The sequence below is a fragment of the Ursus arctos genome, unplaced genomic scaffold (genome assembly GCF_023065955.2).
Source record: "Ursus arctos isolate Adak ecotype North America unplaced genomic scaffold, UrsArc2.0 scaffold_2, whole genome shotgun sequence".
Classification (NCBI taxonomy): Eukaryota; Metazoa; Chordata; class Mammalia; order Carnivora; family Ursidae; genus Ursus; species Ursus arctos.
In genome coordinates, this window is record NW_026622874.1 from 13407946 (window position 1) to 13424679 (window position 16734).

The 16734-nt window shown below is 34.9% G+C and overlaps 1 protein-coding gene across 6 annotated transcripts in view; it reads left to right on the plus strand.

Annotated features, from left to right (window-relative positions):
- Positions 1-16734, plus strand: part of DNM3 (dynamin 3) — a 524278-nt gene that overhangs the window by 402120 nt on the left and 105424 nt on the right. For all 6 annotated transcript variants that reach the window (XM_026509365.4, XM_026509361.4, XM_048225441.2 and 3 more), the window contains one exon: positions 16045-16156. In XM_026509365.4, coding sequence (XP_026365150.1) covers positions 16045-16156 — 112 coding nt within the window. The remainder of the gene's footprint in view (positions 1-16044; positions 16157-16734) is intronic.

The window sequence follows — 16734 nt, forward strand, 5'->3', positions numbered from 1 at the left end:
ATTCAAGGAACTGACTTGATATAACTTGATGTTATTAAAATAATAATAATAATAATAATGTCAACAAGTAATCCTTTAAAAATAATTTGAAAGGCTAATTTTGTGGGGAGACATTGTGTAAAACCACTCATACCACAACCATGCCAGCCCCTTGCATTCTTTTAAAATTTTCCTCTACCCTATTCCCTTTAACAGTATCTCAATACTGATAAATTTACACAAATATCCTCACCCTAATCTCTGGCTCTAAAAATTCTCCTCAAACTCTCTCTAGGTGTTAGGGGGCTAGCATGAATTCATAACTGCATATTATCTCACAATTGTTGTTTTTTTGGCTTGTTGATCAACACTAGGCCTTCTGGAATCAGATGTCGCTTCTCCTGTGGTGATAGTTTCTTGTAAATCTTATTCTTTAAAACTTTCAAAATGAGTTTTTTAAAAAGTTATAAAATAATAATTATTATTACTTAGTCATTAACCCAAGTGAAAGATCCCATAGAAGGTGATTTTCAAATAATAAATGCCGAAGAGCAAGAGGCTAGACTAGCATAGACTGGGCAGCATTCCTAGCACGTGATAAGGCATGGCTCGGAGAGGCCAATAGCCACTCTCTATTTATTCCTCAGATTTTAGAAATGCTGAGCTTAAGCAGATCATTACCGCAACCTCTTCTGACCTAATAAACGAGACAGACTGAGAATAATTGTGGTTCTCTCTCTCCTTTCTTCACCAGTTGCCTTTTATTCCCTTCTAAAGTCTTTCATTGCTCTGGGCTAAATGAAGTTTGGATTGCAACAACAATTTTTTTTTTAATGATATTGTAATACTGGCTCATTTGCCTGCTATTGGTTATGCCCAAGTAGACACATGACCTGTGGCTGTTTGGCTTGTTCTCCTATGGGAAAATGCTTAACGAAGCTAATAAGCTGTATTAAAATAAAATAAACAAACTCACATGGCACCCAGCATCACAGCCACATGTATTATGGTTATTATTTATTATCCTGAGATACCAGTTCCACATCTCCAACTGCCTGCTGGGCATTTTCACTCATAAGGCCTTCTGTCACTTCCTGTTTAACCCATCTGAAACCAAAACCAGTACCCTTTCTTCAAAGCCACCCGCCCTTGTTGGAATTTTAAGGGACCCAATAAATCACACACTCCCCCCCCCCCCAGTTAAAATTTGTTGTTGTTGCTCTTTTCAGAAGTATAGGAAACAAGCAGATAAGGCATGAACAAATGGGTGTAGATCTGTGGCCAAATGTCTTCTAATCGTTTGGCCCCCAGCGGTCATGGCCACGGCAGAGCAACCGCAGGGCCCCACCGCAGGGCAGGACTCACCAGGCCTTCTTGGAATGGGAGAGAAATGCATGTGTCCTGCGGGCGCAAGCTTGCTCAATTTCTCTTTTATAACATACTAATCAAATCAGTCAGTTCTCCTCCTCTTTTGGGGAGGAAACAATGAAGTCTGGAGAAAAGGGGCCAGAAGCCAAAAGCCCTACAAGAAGCCAGGAGATCAAGTTCCCACTAACGAAGCACTCCAAACTTTTCTATTTTTATTTAGAATACCTTCTTAATTTATATTACATCAGATTACAATTAGCATTTGGGTGTGAGGAAGAATATATAGATATTAAATGTTCTATATGGTAAGAATTTCCACCATCTAAATTGTAATCTGCCTTCTTTATGCTCTTTTTCATCATAAATAAGACCCCCACAGTTATAGCCCAAATTCATACTTTTCAGCTCCCTCCTCATGACTGTGATTAACGCTGACATGGACCTGGCGCCGTGGCCTGGCAGCCAGAGAAAGTCAGGATTGGTGGTGACTCAGCTCATTCTGCAAATGCACTTACAGTAAATGTGTTTTGCAATGCTCTTATGTTTTAAAATATTTTTTCCTAAAAACTAAAAAAAAATTATTTCAAATTTTAATTAATTAACTAATTAACTCTTTACTATGTCAAGAAAAGGAAATATCAAAAGACTGAATATCAAATCAAGGCAGGCTAAAGGAACTTGTTTCTTTGGCAATGAGTCCTGACCGTTTGAGTCAATATACAATAGCCAACCTCCAATTTAAAATTACCCCCTTGATCTTTGAGGCTGATCTTGAAAGACAAAGTCAAATATTTGAAGAAAATAACGGGCACTGAGCTATTCAGTCACTGGTGGCTGCTTCAGTCAGTCATTCACGCATTCACAGTTATTTACAGAGTATAGTCTGTGTGCTGCCTGCTCACTTAAGTCTATGAATGGGGGAAATTTACATACAAGGAAGGAGACCGATAGCAAATAATAATTATTGAATTACAACTGTTAGTGACAATTTCTATGAGAATTTATATGAGAGTGACCTAACCATTTGGGGAATTTAAGGGTTGTTAAAGCTAACACTAGAAGATCGTAAACATAGACTGGGTGAAGGGAGAAGGGAAGATTGTTCCAGGCAGAGTGAACCGCATATACCAAGACCCTGAGGTGGGTCAAGAAGCTTTGTGTCTTCATGCAACTGATAGCAGAGCGAGGCATGCCAGAGTCAGGTCCAGGTCACTTACAGCCATATAGGCCACGTTAAGGTTGTTGGTCTTTATCCTAATGCAGCGAGGAGCCATTGATGAGGTTGGGTTTAAAAAAAGAAATATCCAGAATGCGACTATAGCTTAGAAGGAAACTCTGGGATTTGTGAGTGGTCCGCTTATCCATGGTACTGAATGCAAGTGGTCTCTTTTTAGTACTCCTTGTAGAAAACTCTTTTAGGAAAAACCCTACTTGTTGTCGTAACTGGATTTTTGTTCTTTGGAGGTATAATTGACGTATAGCATTACGTTAGTTTCAAGTGTACAACACAGTGATTTGAAATTGTAACAAAATGATCATAAGTCTAGTTAACATCTGTCACCATATATAGCTACAAAATGTTTTTTCTTGTGTTGACAGCCTTTAAGATTTACTTTCTTATCAACTTCTGAATAAGCAATTGGATATCAGTTTGTATGTTTTGTCCCCCTTCACCCATTCCCTGTGCAGGGGAATATATACTTCCATATCTTGGCTATTGTAAATAATGCTATATTGAACATGGAGGTGCATATATCTTTTTGAGTTAGTTTCTTCATTTTCTTTAGGTAGATACCAGAAGTATTTATTTTTAATTTTTTGAGCAACCTCCATACTGTTTTCCATAGCGGCTGCAACAATTTACATTCCCACCAACAATACACAAAGGTTCCCTTTTCTCCACATCCTTGCTAACACTTATTTCTTGTCTTTTTGATTAGTCATTCTAACAGGGGTGAGGTGTTACCTCCTTGTGATTTTGATTTGCGATGATTAGTGATATTAAACACTTTGTCATGTACCTATTTACCATTTTTATGCCTTCTTTGGAAAAATGTCTATTCAGATCTTCTGACCATTTTTTAATCAGATTGTTGTTTTATTTTGTTGCCATTGAGTTGTATGAGTTCTTTATATATTTTGGACATTAACCCCATACCAGATATGTGATTTATGAATATTTTCTCCCATTCATTAGGTTGCTTTTTCATTTTGTTGATGGTTTCCTTTGCTGTGTAGAAGCTTTTTAGTTTGATGTAGTTTTACTGCCTTTGCTTTTGGTGTCAAATCCAAAAAATCCTTCCTAAAACCAGTGTCAAATAGCTGGCTATGACCTATGTTTTCTTCTAGGACTTTTAGAGTTTTAGGTCTTACCTTCAAGTGTTAATCCATTTTGAGTAATTTTTGTATATGGTGTAAGATAGTGGTTCAGTTTCATTCTTTTGCATGCAGCTGTCCAGTTTTACTGACACCATTTATTGAAGAAACTATCCTTCCCCTGCATTGTATATTCTTAGCTCTTTTGCCATAAATTAACTGACCATGTATGTGTGGGTTTATTTCTGGCTCTCTATTCTGTTCCATTTGTTGATCTCCATTTGTTTATATGCCAATGCCAAACTGTTTTGATTACTATAGCTTTTTAATATAGTTTGGAATGAGGGAGCATGATGCCTCTAGCCTTGTTCTTCTTTCTTCAGATTGTTTTGACTATTCGGGGTCAGATTTTTAAAAATTTTGTTACATTCAGTTTCCTAATATATTTTTTTTAAGTTTTGTATTTGTATTCATAAGTGAGATTGGCTTGTAGAAACATATCCCAAAATTTGGTCTTTAAAATACTGGCCCTGTGATAAGTTCAAAGAAAAAAAGATTCTAGGGTCAAGTAAGTTTGGAGAGTCATGCATACATAGCAGGTTCATTGCTTGGAGATTTACAATGTGTACTAGCCTATTGATATTTCTGAGATGTCCTGTGTAGAAGAATCTTCCTTTTAAAATTTGGAAAGAAAGACCTATAAAACTCTCTGAGATCAGAACTATTTTGAAGAAAAGTTTTAATTTTTTTTCTAATTTATCCTGTGGATATTGGTCAGGGAAGATTTTATGATTCTGATTTCCTATTTTTTTAGCAATTTTATCCAACATTGATACCTATAAATTTACTATCATAAAAGTATATTCAACATCTCTTAAAAAATTAATCTTCTCCCTGTTAATCATATATATCCTCTCTGATTTTGATTATTTTTCTTATATTTACTAGATATTACAGAGCTGTGTTTCATGGATTCATCAAAGAATGGATTCTTAAATTTATAAATGATAGTTCAATTTTCTATATTTACTTAACTTTATTATATCCTATATTCTGCTCTGATTAGTTTTATAATTTTCCAACATCTTAAATTCAATGCTGGCAATGTATTTTTTGCTTATTTTTAAAAAAATAATAAGGCATACATGGCTGTGATTTTGCCTCTGAATAAAATTTTGGCTGCATGTTCTGGGTTTCAATCTGGTGTGTAATGTTATTTTTTCTGTTTACTAAATAGTGTGTAATTATAGTTTTGTGTTGCTATTTGATACAAGTTTTGGGGAAAGTTTTACTTTATTTTAAGTGGTTTTGTAGTTCTTTCTGTTTAACTTTTATCATAATTTCTAGTTTTAGTGTATTGCCTTTTTATCTTCACTACATGAAATGAGGAATATGCTCTCTAAGATGTAAAAATAATTCATAGTCCTAGCTTATGAAACTTGTATTATTGAATTCACAGGTTTAGTTCTTAATTTATGATAATGTACCATCTTGGTATCATTGATTCATTGTCAATAGTCTTTGAAGAGTTTTGGATGCTGAGAAAAGGCTGAAAGGTAGTCAGTCAGCCAACAAATGTTATTGAGTACCTACTATATGATGGAAATACCAGAAATACATTGATGAACATTTCAAGTTCCATTATTGAACTTACATTGCAGTTGGAGGAACATAAACAAGGGAAACTGAGGGCTGGAAAGATAAACCAGGGATGGCAAGGAGTTTGAATTTTTTCCTACTTAGAGTAGGCAGTCATTGGAAGATTTTAAACAGGGTAGGATGTAATGTATAGTCATGGTGGCTTCTGTGTAGAGAGTGGAGCAAGAAAGGTGCCAAGGAGATGTCGTCCAAATGAGATAAGATATTGGCTTGGATGTAGGAGTCTATAGTTCAGTGCAAACATCTGGAGTTACCTGCATTTAAATGGTATTTAGGATTCCCAGACAGGAAATGTCACCTTGCCAACAGCACAGATAGAGGGAAGTGGACCATTGAAGGAGTTTAGGGCACTCCAGAATTTGAAGATCTAACAAAGGAAGAGGAGACATCAAAAGAGATTAAGAAGTTGTAGTCAGTGATGTAGAAGTGTGGAAGTCAAGAGAATGTGGTATCACAGAAGTCTTGAGAAGAAAATGATTGAAGACAGAGGGAATGGTCAATATGTCAAATGCTGCAGTGAAGCCAAGTAATGTGTAGATAAGGAATTGAGCATTTGCTGTGCAAAGATGTAGATCACATGACCTTATAAGACCTGTGTCTACAGAGTAACAGGATCACAAATCTCACTGGGGTGAACTAAGGAAAGAATGGAGAGAATGGAGAAAATAATTCAAGATAACTCAAAAGGTTTTGCTGTAGAAGCAAATAGAAATGGGGCAGTTCTTAGAGGATTGGAAAGGTCAAAAAAAAGTGTATGTGTGTGTTTTAAGATAGTTGCTTTTAAGGGATGTACTATACCATATGAATGATCTGACAGTAGAAAGGAGGAAATTGTTGAAGTAAAAAAAAAGGGCATGATTGTAGGAAGTTCATGAAGACATTCGAAGAGAGGGGACTCATTGTATCAGTTGAGGGTTTGGCCTTTCCTTGTACAAGGTGAAGGCAGAGTCTATAGTTGCAAATGCAGGTAGTCTGGTGTATTTGGAAGAAAGAAGATAGATCATTCTCATTGGGTTGTATGTGTTTTTCCTGTGAAATATGAAGCAAGATTATCAGCCAAGTGTTAGTGCCAAAGTGTGTATTATAGATTTCAGGGAAGAAAACGTATAAAGTAATCAAATGGATAACTAAATGGAAATTTTGATTGATGAGTTTATCCTCAATACCCTGCTATATAAATTTGTAATTAATTGTAAAATTGATGGTTATACATTTAGAAAGGAAATCAGTGGTCAATAGGAACTTGCTTTGAATCTTGAAAAACAAGTTCAGCCAAACTGACTTCAATTTTTTAATAGAATTGAGTAGATATAATATACTTAGACCTTGATATAGTCTTCTGTAATATACATGAGGGAAAATAGAGAGACATGACTTGATAGTACATGTATGATACATTTATGATTAAATCGTAGGTCTCACTGTTGAATACCAGTGGGTACAAGTTAACAGAACATGTAACTGTGGTATGGGATCTTTTGAGGTCTGTTTAGTTCTATAGTATATCTTTGATAATGACATGGGAATATTATGTTATTATAAATAATACAGATAATGCAAAGCAGGAAGAATTGTGACTATGATATCTGCCAGAATCAGAATTCAGAACATCTGAGCAAATTGGGAAATGGGCCAGACTAGCTAGATCAAATGTAATAATGCTAAATATAAATTTTACTTGGTTGCAAAATAATACAGAAGAGGTTTGGTTTGATAGGAGATCAAGTGCAAAGGACCTAAAGGCAGTGAGAATAATGAATAATAGTAATTTTTGTATTTTGTATATTTTACTTGCATATTTACCTGATGAAGGGCAGTGTGCTAAGCAAGCTTTACACATATATGACCTTGTTTTATTATCATTGTAAGCCTGAGATAGATATTGGAATTATCTTCATTTTATAGATGAGTAAACTGAAATTCAGAGAGGTGGCTTTACTGAAAGTCCTGTAAGATAATAAGTGGCCCAGTCTGGATTTCAACAGGTGTTTTTCATGGTCTTTACTATTTTCTACTACTTGTTACTTGCTTACATTAGTAAAAGCTTACTGTCAAAAAAGTAGGCAAAAATTCCACCAAATGTCTTCCTTGCATCTAGATAATCCTGCCTCCGGGGATTTGTGATCAGTTGCTGGCATGTCATTTTCACAAACTCCTTTTAAAATAGAGAAAATCGGTAGAAGAAGGAAGGGAAGAATGAAGGGGGTGGTAATCAGAAGGGGGAATGAACCATGAGAGACTGTGGACTCTGGGAAACAAACTGAGGGCTTCAGAGGGGAGAGGGGTGGGGGAATGGGATAGACCGGTGATGGGTAGTAAGGAGGGCATGTATTGCATGGTGCGCTGGGTGTTATACACAACTAATGAATCATGGAACTTTACATCAAAAACTAAGGATATACTGTATGGTGACTAACATAACATAATAGAAAATTATTATAAAAAAAAGAAAAATAATTAGAAAAATCCTGAAAAAATAAAATAAAATAAAATAAAATAAAAAAGAGCAAATCCACAGAAGGGTAAAAAAGGATGTTATCTAGAATTGTCTTCATATGAGAAACATTTGAAAAAAATGGCTTGGAGACTTAGAAGACTTGAGGGATAGATAATGTCTGACCCCAGATGTTTAAATTACTGTCATAAGTAAACAAGTTAGACTTCACATTTTTAATCTAAAGATATTCTTATGACATGTGAATGAAAGTTACACATCTCATCAAAACACAGCCTCATCATGTGGTCATGTTCTCTGCAGTGTAGCACTTAAAAACCTTTTACCTCTGGGATAAAATTTCTCATGCTCATTTTTAATGTTGAGGTAACTTATTTTTCAAACTATAAAACACGCAGTTCAGCTTGATTTCATAGTGAAATCATTCAGAAGCTCATATCTGCATGATTGCCGTTGAAATAGACTAAACAAAAAAATTCAGTCAGTACAAATTGCTGTGGGTTATCTATACAGCTACAGCGTGTGGTGAGAACCTGGAAGCTACATCCACAGAATTTATGAGACTTCCAGTAAATCAGCTCAGTTCAGTGTTTTAGACCTGTATCCAACTCTTCTTGGATGTCTAGACACAGCCTAAGATGAGGCTTCAAAAATGGGTAAAAATGAAGCAGCCAAAGCCACCAGAAGCCTTTGACCCTCTTCTAATGTTTCAACCAGATAATTATTTTCCCTCTCAAGAATTTGGCTATCCTTTGAGGGGAAAAAAAAAAAATCAAGATTTTCCATGTGAAGAGCCCCTGAAAGAAAATACTCTGGAGAAAGGTCAGTGAGAATGGGCCAAAGCCGAATTCTTCAGATCTGCTTGGAGAATGTGGAAAGTCTGTACCCTCGCTACTTTTCGTGTTTTCCAGCTGGCCAAGAGCTCCCGTGGCATTTGTCCAGCTTTGCCTTCCCCATACCTTTTACATCTTAAAGGGACTCACACTGTGCGCTAAAATGCCTCAAATGGAAACTGAAGTGGTAGCTGCAAGCTGTGGTAGAGGTAATTAGATAATTAAGAACTGATGGGTTTTGATTTCTATCAAGGTAATCTATTACCCTTTCTGCTCTGTAGCAAAGATACGACCTTTCAAATTTGACGACAGTAAACTTTCCTACTTAGGGAATATATTTCTTTAAATATGTCCCACTTTTAATAAACAGTACTTACTCTGCTTGTTGTGGTTTGTCTCTTCAAACTTTTTTATCTTAGATTTTCTGTGGAAAGTTAAGGATTCTCTCAAAAATAAAAAAGTTGGTTTTAAAAATAAACACAGTCCAAGTTCATTCTATAGTTCTTTCATTCGTTCATTCATTCATTTGCTCCACTCATTTGACAACTATTTGTCTTGTGGAGGCCGTATTCCGAGGACTGTGGTAGACCCACACCGTGCCATTCATTTGCTATGTGATATTGGGAGTCACTTGATCTCTCTAAATCTCAGTTTCCTCAACTGTAAAACAGCTCTGCTACCAACTTCGCAGGGTCGCTAATGAAGATTAAATGAGATGATTTCTCTTTTAAGATGGTGAAAAATTAGAAGCTTCTCTTTTGCTCTACTCCATCCATTGCTATATCCAAAAGATCGTATACGACGGAGATGGAAAGTCTTAAAAGCACGAGAAAGTAGCAATCTTAATCGACTATTTGCAAAACTCATGGAGGGACCTGGATTGAAATTTTATGAGTGACCACTGCTAAAGAAAAAGAAAAGAAAAATGATTAAGAAAAATGTAGCTAAACAGGAAGACAACAAGAAGAAACTCCTATACATCCTCCCTGAATCAATGCAAGAAATGTAGATACTTGTGCCAACCAGAAATCCAGATAGCCAGCTGTACTTTGAAGCCAATTCAAAAAATGAATCCAAGTAAGAATTTACGTTTGGGGAAATCCAGATAGAAAATGCCTGACGGTAAATATTTATTCAAGTTAAACATACAGAGTTCCATTTAAATAATTGCTTAAGTGTAACAAAATTGCGTACTAAACTAAAAAAAATGGACTCTTAAAAAGAAAATTATTGTGGAAACAATAATTCAGAAATAATATTCTAGGTCAGTATTTCTAGATAGATTAGCAAATGTGTGAGATAAAGTGGCAAAAAGTAAACGCTTTTAAATTCCTTAAGAAGTCAGTAATTATTGTTTTATTTGTGAATTTCGTATATACAAAAATGAATTCAGGGATGATTTGGAAAACTTAAAGGTAACTGTTTAAAAAAAAGATAGTCATTTACCTGTAGAACTGAAAACCACTAAAAAATATAGAAGTCAAAAGACAGTTCATTTATCAACATATGCAAGGAAACAGTGAGGAGCATTCAAAAAAAAAAAAAAAAAAAACAAAGCTTATGTCAAAATGACAAAACTATAACCAAGCCTATACAGCTAGGGCAAGAAATAAACATGATTCAGACTTTCCTAATCATGGGCAGTGCTTTTCAGATTGGGATAAAAAATAAAACCCAACTATATTGTTGGCATTTACAACGAATATATCTTTTTAAAAAGTAAGACAAATGGATAAAAGTAAAAGAAGAGACAAAGCTATGTCAGGTTAATGTAAATAAAAAGTGAGAAATCATTCCAATAATATGCAAAAAAGTCTTAATGAAATCAGAACAAAAAATGTCACTTCTGTAAACATGTTAAAAAGCTCACCTCTTTGACAAAAATATTAAAGCTTTAATGGAAAATCACTTTTAAATTATAAAATTTGCAAAGGTGTTTTAAAGATGATAGACAATATTTTTATGGGTGTGATGATATTCATTATTCAGTAAATATTTATTGAATACCTCCTAGCACTAGTCACTTTGTAAGACCTAAGAACATAGTGTAATCAAAACAACACAGTCAAATATGTCTTTCCATTTATGAAGATCTTGTTTCAAGTTATTCAATAAGATTTTTATCATTTTCTCAATTAAAAAAATTATCCTATGTATTTTGGAGGCTTTCTCCTAATATGTATGGAATATTTTCCTATATCTAAGTTATTAGAAGTATAATCTAGTAGTGTCTTGTAAAAATCACTTGGATTTTGAGTTAATTTTGGTAATTTGTATTTTTTAGGGTATTATTAATTTCCTCTAGGTTCTTAGTTTTGTCATAGGATTGCTTATAATGTTTGATTTTAATTTTTTTCCATCTTCTCTATATTTGTGGCTATGTACCCTATCCTTTCTCATTTGTGATCGTGCATACTTTTGTTTTCTCCCTTAATTAGTATTATATTATCTATTTCTAAGGGGAAAAATATTTGTGGATGTCTTTATCCCTTATGTTATTTTTATATTTTCTATTTTATTTATTTTGGTTTTAATTTATGTTAATTCCCTCTTTTGGCTTGTTTTGTTTTTTTTTAATCAAAGTTTATAATCCCTGTAGATGAATATTGACTTTTTTTTCTCCTTTCTATAAATAATGAACATATTTAAGGTCATAAATTTTCCTATAGTCTTTGCTGTGGTCCATTGGTTGGATATAATGTGTTTATATTTTTTATTCTTTTCTAAATAATATATAATTTTTATTTTGGTTTCTTCTGTAACACAAGGATTATCTAAAAATATATTTAAAGGGGGCGCCTGGGTGGCACAGCGATTGGGCATCTGCCTTCGGCTCAGGGCGTGATCCTGGAGTTGTGGGATCGAGCCCCACATCAGGCTCCTCCGCTATGAGCCTGCTTCTTCCTCTCCCACTCCCCCTGCTTGTGTTCCCTCTCTCTCTGGCTGTCTCTATCTCTGTCGAATAAATAAATAAAATCTTAAAAAAAAATAAAATAAAAAATAAAAAAATAAAAAATAAAAATATATTTAAGGGTTTTTTGGTCTCCTTTTTTAGAATTTTTTTTTCTTTTTCTTTCTTTCTTTTGATTTATGATTAAAGAATGTGATCTATATAATCTCTTTTTTAAAGTTTCTTAAGGCTGGTATTGTGTATGTGTGTAGGTCCAACTATAAGACTGGTTTTTGTAAATGTTTTGCGGATAATGAAGTCTTTATATTCTGTTTGCTTACTTACTTACTTTTATCCACTATATTTGTCCCATTTGAAAAGAGTCATATTAAATTTTTTCTATATTTGTATTTTAACTGATTTCATACATATATTTATTACAAGTTCTTGCAATTTTAGTAGCATTTGCTTTCTTTCCTTCCCTACTATGTAATTTGGTACAAACAGTTTTGTGAGTATTTTCCAATCTTCACAAATTGTACTTTATACTATTCTATAATATTTCTCTTTCTTCTATTTAGAGCTTTTAAACTATTTATCTCGTTCAGTACTTTTAAATTCTATCTCATCTATTATTAATAGTGCCATTCTTGAATTTATGTTCTTTGTTTTGTGCCTGTCTGATTTCTCTTTCTCTGTTCCTTTATTTTTGCAAATAACATGTAACTTTTTTAAAACCAAAATTAACTGACTGGCTGAGAGAATTCAGTCCACTATCATTAATTTCATAATCAATATACATAAATTTATTCCTGCCATCTTATTATTCTTTTGAATTTTTTATATTTTTTTTACTTGATCAAAAGGCTATTAATTTCTCCTTTTTCTTCTTTTTTTTTGAGAGTTCTATTGTACATTTAATTTCATTAACATTTTCATTTATCACCAGTACGTAGCCCTATTATTCCATGAGGCAAATTATCAAATATTTCTCTCCCAAACTCTTTCTTCTTCTGCTTCTCCCCATGCCCACTTCTCCTACTGAGACCTCTAGGATCCCTTTGCTGCCCCACTGTCTGCCCCTGCACCCATCAGAGAAGACCTGGGGAGCATTTTTATTTCCTCCTATCCTACCCCAACTTTTAGACTATTTGAATAGTGTGTCTCTTTTACTGTAAGAGTCTTTCTTTAGCGCTTATATTCCATATTCTTAGATGGGCTGTCATAATTTATTTTGATTTAGCTCTGTGGATGTTCCAAGTTCTGTTGCTCGCCACTGTTTTTTTCCTCTTTATCTTTCCTCACCTTGGACGTGCCCTTCAGTTTCATTTGGTCTGCTGTAATCTCATCCCTGCTTAGGCGCTCCCTCAGGTGGAGGGTGTGGTGATATCCCAGCTGGATATGGGTCTTTGCAGTCCTCTTAAGAGTCCATTCATGTTACTTCATTGCCATCTACATTTTGAATGTTCAGTCCAGTGCCAGTCTAATTCTTTCTCCTTCCTAAGCAACTTGCTATGTCTTTTCAGAAGACTTTTAAATGTTTTCTTTATTTCAGAGCTCAAGAATTGTATAAATGTATATCTACATGGTATCTTTTCTCATCAAGTACACATGAAACAGCACTTGAAATGTATAGACTCAGATCTTTTTAAAAACCAGGATAAGATTCTTTTTTAAAAAGTAGTTTCTTTTTTGTAATTATTTTGCTTCCCTCACACTTCCTTTACTTTTTCTGGAACTCCTATTATTTACAGGTTAGATGTTCTTTCCTCCACACTTTCATAACTTCTCTTTGTATTTTTTAAAATTCTCCCACTAGATCTTGAAAACTACTAATCCTAGGCTCAACATTCATCATCCTTTACTACTAAATGTTTTGACTTAAAAAATCTTATTTTTTAGTTTCAGGAAGTTTTTCTTAATGTTGTACTTGTACCTCTTCAAATACTTAACTATTCTGCTTCCCCCAACATTCTTTATTGATACACTGTTCTGATTGCTGTCTTCATTCTTGCTTTCTCTGGCTGGGAGACCTCCTCATCAGATGTCCTCTTAGTGTCCTTTGTTCGTTGTGGCACAGGTCCAGCTGCTGGATACCTTAAGTGGACTGGTCCTGTGAGGGCGGGAAGGCACAAGACATCTCAGTCATCCCAGGCCCAAAATAGACAAGTTGCCATTTACGTATTGAGGCACCAGGAGGGAGACTTTCTTTTGCATTAAGGTAGAGAAAACTCAGCCTCCCCATACTTCCTTAGGGCCGGAAGATCAGGCACACCCAGGAGTCCTGTGACCACTGAGGGACAGCCTTACCAAAGGCCTGCTGCATGCTGGTCCTTGCCTTAGAGTTTTCCTGCTGTGGTCCCAAAGCTCTGTTCAGCCCAGGGCAAGAAAGTACCACAGCAGGATCTAGCTCACACCCTCTACCCGAGTACCAGTCCCAAAGTCGGCTTGACTCAAGAAAAGAAGATGTGTTTGACCTGAGTTAGAAGTGGAGAGGAAGCAGAGCACAATTAAGTCATCATCTTCCTAGAATCCCCTGGGGGATATAATGATAAGCATAAAAATGATACATTTCCTGTCCTAATGTTGTTTATGAGCTAGTTGAGAAGATAGACAATATCTAAGCAAGCAAGCAAGTAAATAAATAAATAAATAAGAAATTAAAAAAACAAACACACACATATTTCTGAATTCACAACTGTAATTAGTGCTATGAAGGAAAGGTAAATAGAAATATGATCTGAGATTCCAAGAAAGAGTAGGCATTAATTGTGCAATGATTCCAAGAAAGAGTAGGCATTAATTGTGAAATGAGGGCAGAAGAAAAGAGCTACAGGCAGAGAGCAGTATATTCAGAGACCTTGGGAGCAGGCATGGCACATTTCAGGAAGCAAAAGAGGCCAGCATGGCCTGAGGAAGGAAAAAAAAAAAAAAAAAAAGGCAAGGGAAAGCAGAGTGTGAAAAGAAGCTGGAGAGGAAGAGGCCAGATGACACGGGGTTTTATAGGCCATGAGAGACAGTGTAGTCTTTCCCTAAAAGCAGGTGGTGTATGTTTGACTCCACGGGTAAAACTATCTGATTCCCATTTCAGGAAAACATGAGGATTCCGTGGGGAGAGCGTAATTAGAGGAGCCATGTGATGCCGGGAGACCCGTGAGGAGGCCACAGTGATGTTTGAGGGAGGGTGATAGTGTGACCAGGAAGTGCACTTTTAGGGGGTCATATGAAAGAGGGCATGAGGGGGTGGAAGGGAGGGAATGGCAAGCTGAAATCGCTGATTCAGTTCATATCAGGGTGCCTCTGAGATAGTCAAGTGGGGAAGTCAGTAGCCACTGTGCATCTGGGCCAGTCCTGGGGAAGAGATACGAACTTGTGAGCCATCTGAGTGTAGGTATAAACTAAGGCTGTTAGGCACGAATGAGAATACCCTGGAAGAGAATAAGAAGAGAAAAAGGCTGTAATTTCTGGGATTCTGCTAGTATCCGTCAAAATTGGATTATCTCTTCTGGAAGGGTGATTGGTAATGCCTATCGGCGTCTTAAAAAATGACTAACTTTGATCCTGTAACTCTATTTATAGGCATCTATCCTCAGAAAGTAAGAGGAGTAAATGTGAAAGGCTTATGGATAAAAATATTCACTTAAGCAGTATTTCTGATTGTAAAAAGAAGGAAATAACCTAATTAATATTTGAAAGAGGTTAAGTAAATTATCAGACATTTATTTTAATGAATATCATGCCACTCTAATTTGATGTTTATAAAGATGTAATGGCATAAGTAAATGACCATAATATCATAGTAAGTAAAAAAGGACTCAAAATTGACAGAGAGAGATGGGGGTTGGGGAGACCTCAGCTGTGCGAAAGATTGATAGAACAAGAGTGTAAAGAAATAAGTTTATCTGTAAACCATGGAAAAGGGATGATTGACACCATTTTTATACTTTTATCTAGTTTCCAAATCTTTCTAAATGGGCATGTATTACATCTTATGTATTATTTTATTGTTAGGAAAAGAAATAAAGTTACAGTATTGTCCGAGTTGTCAGTATGCACTTTGTAGGCATTTAATTATTTTTTCTTTTCTCAATATCAATGAGCGTTCCTGTTTTGAATCTAGGATAGTATTTTAAGTTTATAAGATAATTTCCTTACCTTTTAAAGTTTTATGAACCATTTAGACTTAGAAAATGGTTTCAGAAAATTGATTAATTATTAGGCAACAGCAGATCCATTCCCCTGGCACCACTCTGACTTGGCACCCAGTGTATCATCTTGAGAGCATTTCTGTTTCCTTCCCTTCTTATTGCTTAGCAGTACAAGTGGCTCTGAATTCTTTAATGTGAAGTTTTTAAAAGATTATATAATAAATATAGGAATTTGCTAATTATTTTAAATGCGATGAATTGGTTTTATTTTCCTCCAGTGACTTTCAGAGAATTATCCATTTGGACTGTCATTTATATCATCATTGTCTACAGTGATATAAAATCATTTTGAATTTGGTTTCAGACTAAAAGCACAATTTTTTTTTTTAATTCCAGGAATGTATACAAAGACTATCGTTTCCTTGAGCTGGCCTGTGACTCACAGGAGGATGTAGACAGCTGGAAGGCATCTCTACTAAGAGCTGGGGTTTATCCTGATAAATCTTTAGTAAGTTGGATATATCTCTTATTTTACAATTATTAACCATGCTTAAGAAGACATAATTCTACATACTATATGATGGAGAAACTAGTTCTCTTTTGACTTAATTATTATGGAACAGTTCTAAGTAATACTTTGCTCATATTTCTTTTTCTCCATTAGTTTTTAGAAGTTTATCAGTTTGTTTGTTAGAGAAAATGCCCGACTCTGCCATAAAACATAATATACATAATCTCAGACCAAGATAGAATCTCTTTGTTGTAATTTAAAATTTTATTTTCCTTTATGTGGTATTTCACAGTTGTCCTAGTATTCATACAGCTGTTTAGAACATTCTTCATATAGTCATAGTATATATCACGTCATAACACTATTTCGTACCCTTAAAATGTACTTGTTTTTATAAAAATCTACCTCCTTTCATTATGTCTGTAGTACCTGAATCCAAAATTATATCTGTATTCAAACTCTGGTTAATGTCATTTGGAGTGTGAAAGAAGAAAAACATTTATATTGCCATTCCTACTTATCTTTATAAATATACTTCAAGTATTTGAAGTCACTTCTCTCATTCAAGTTAATAA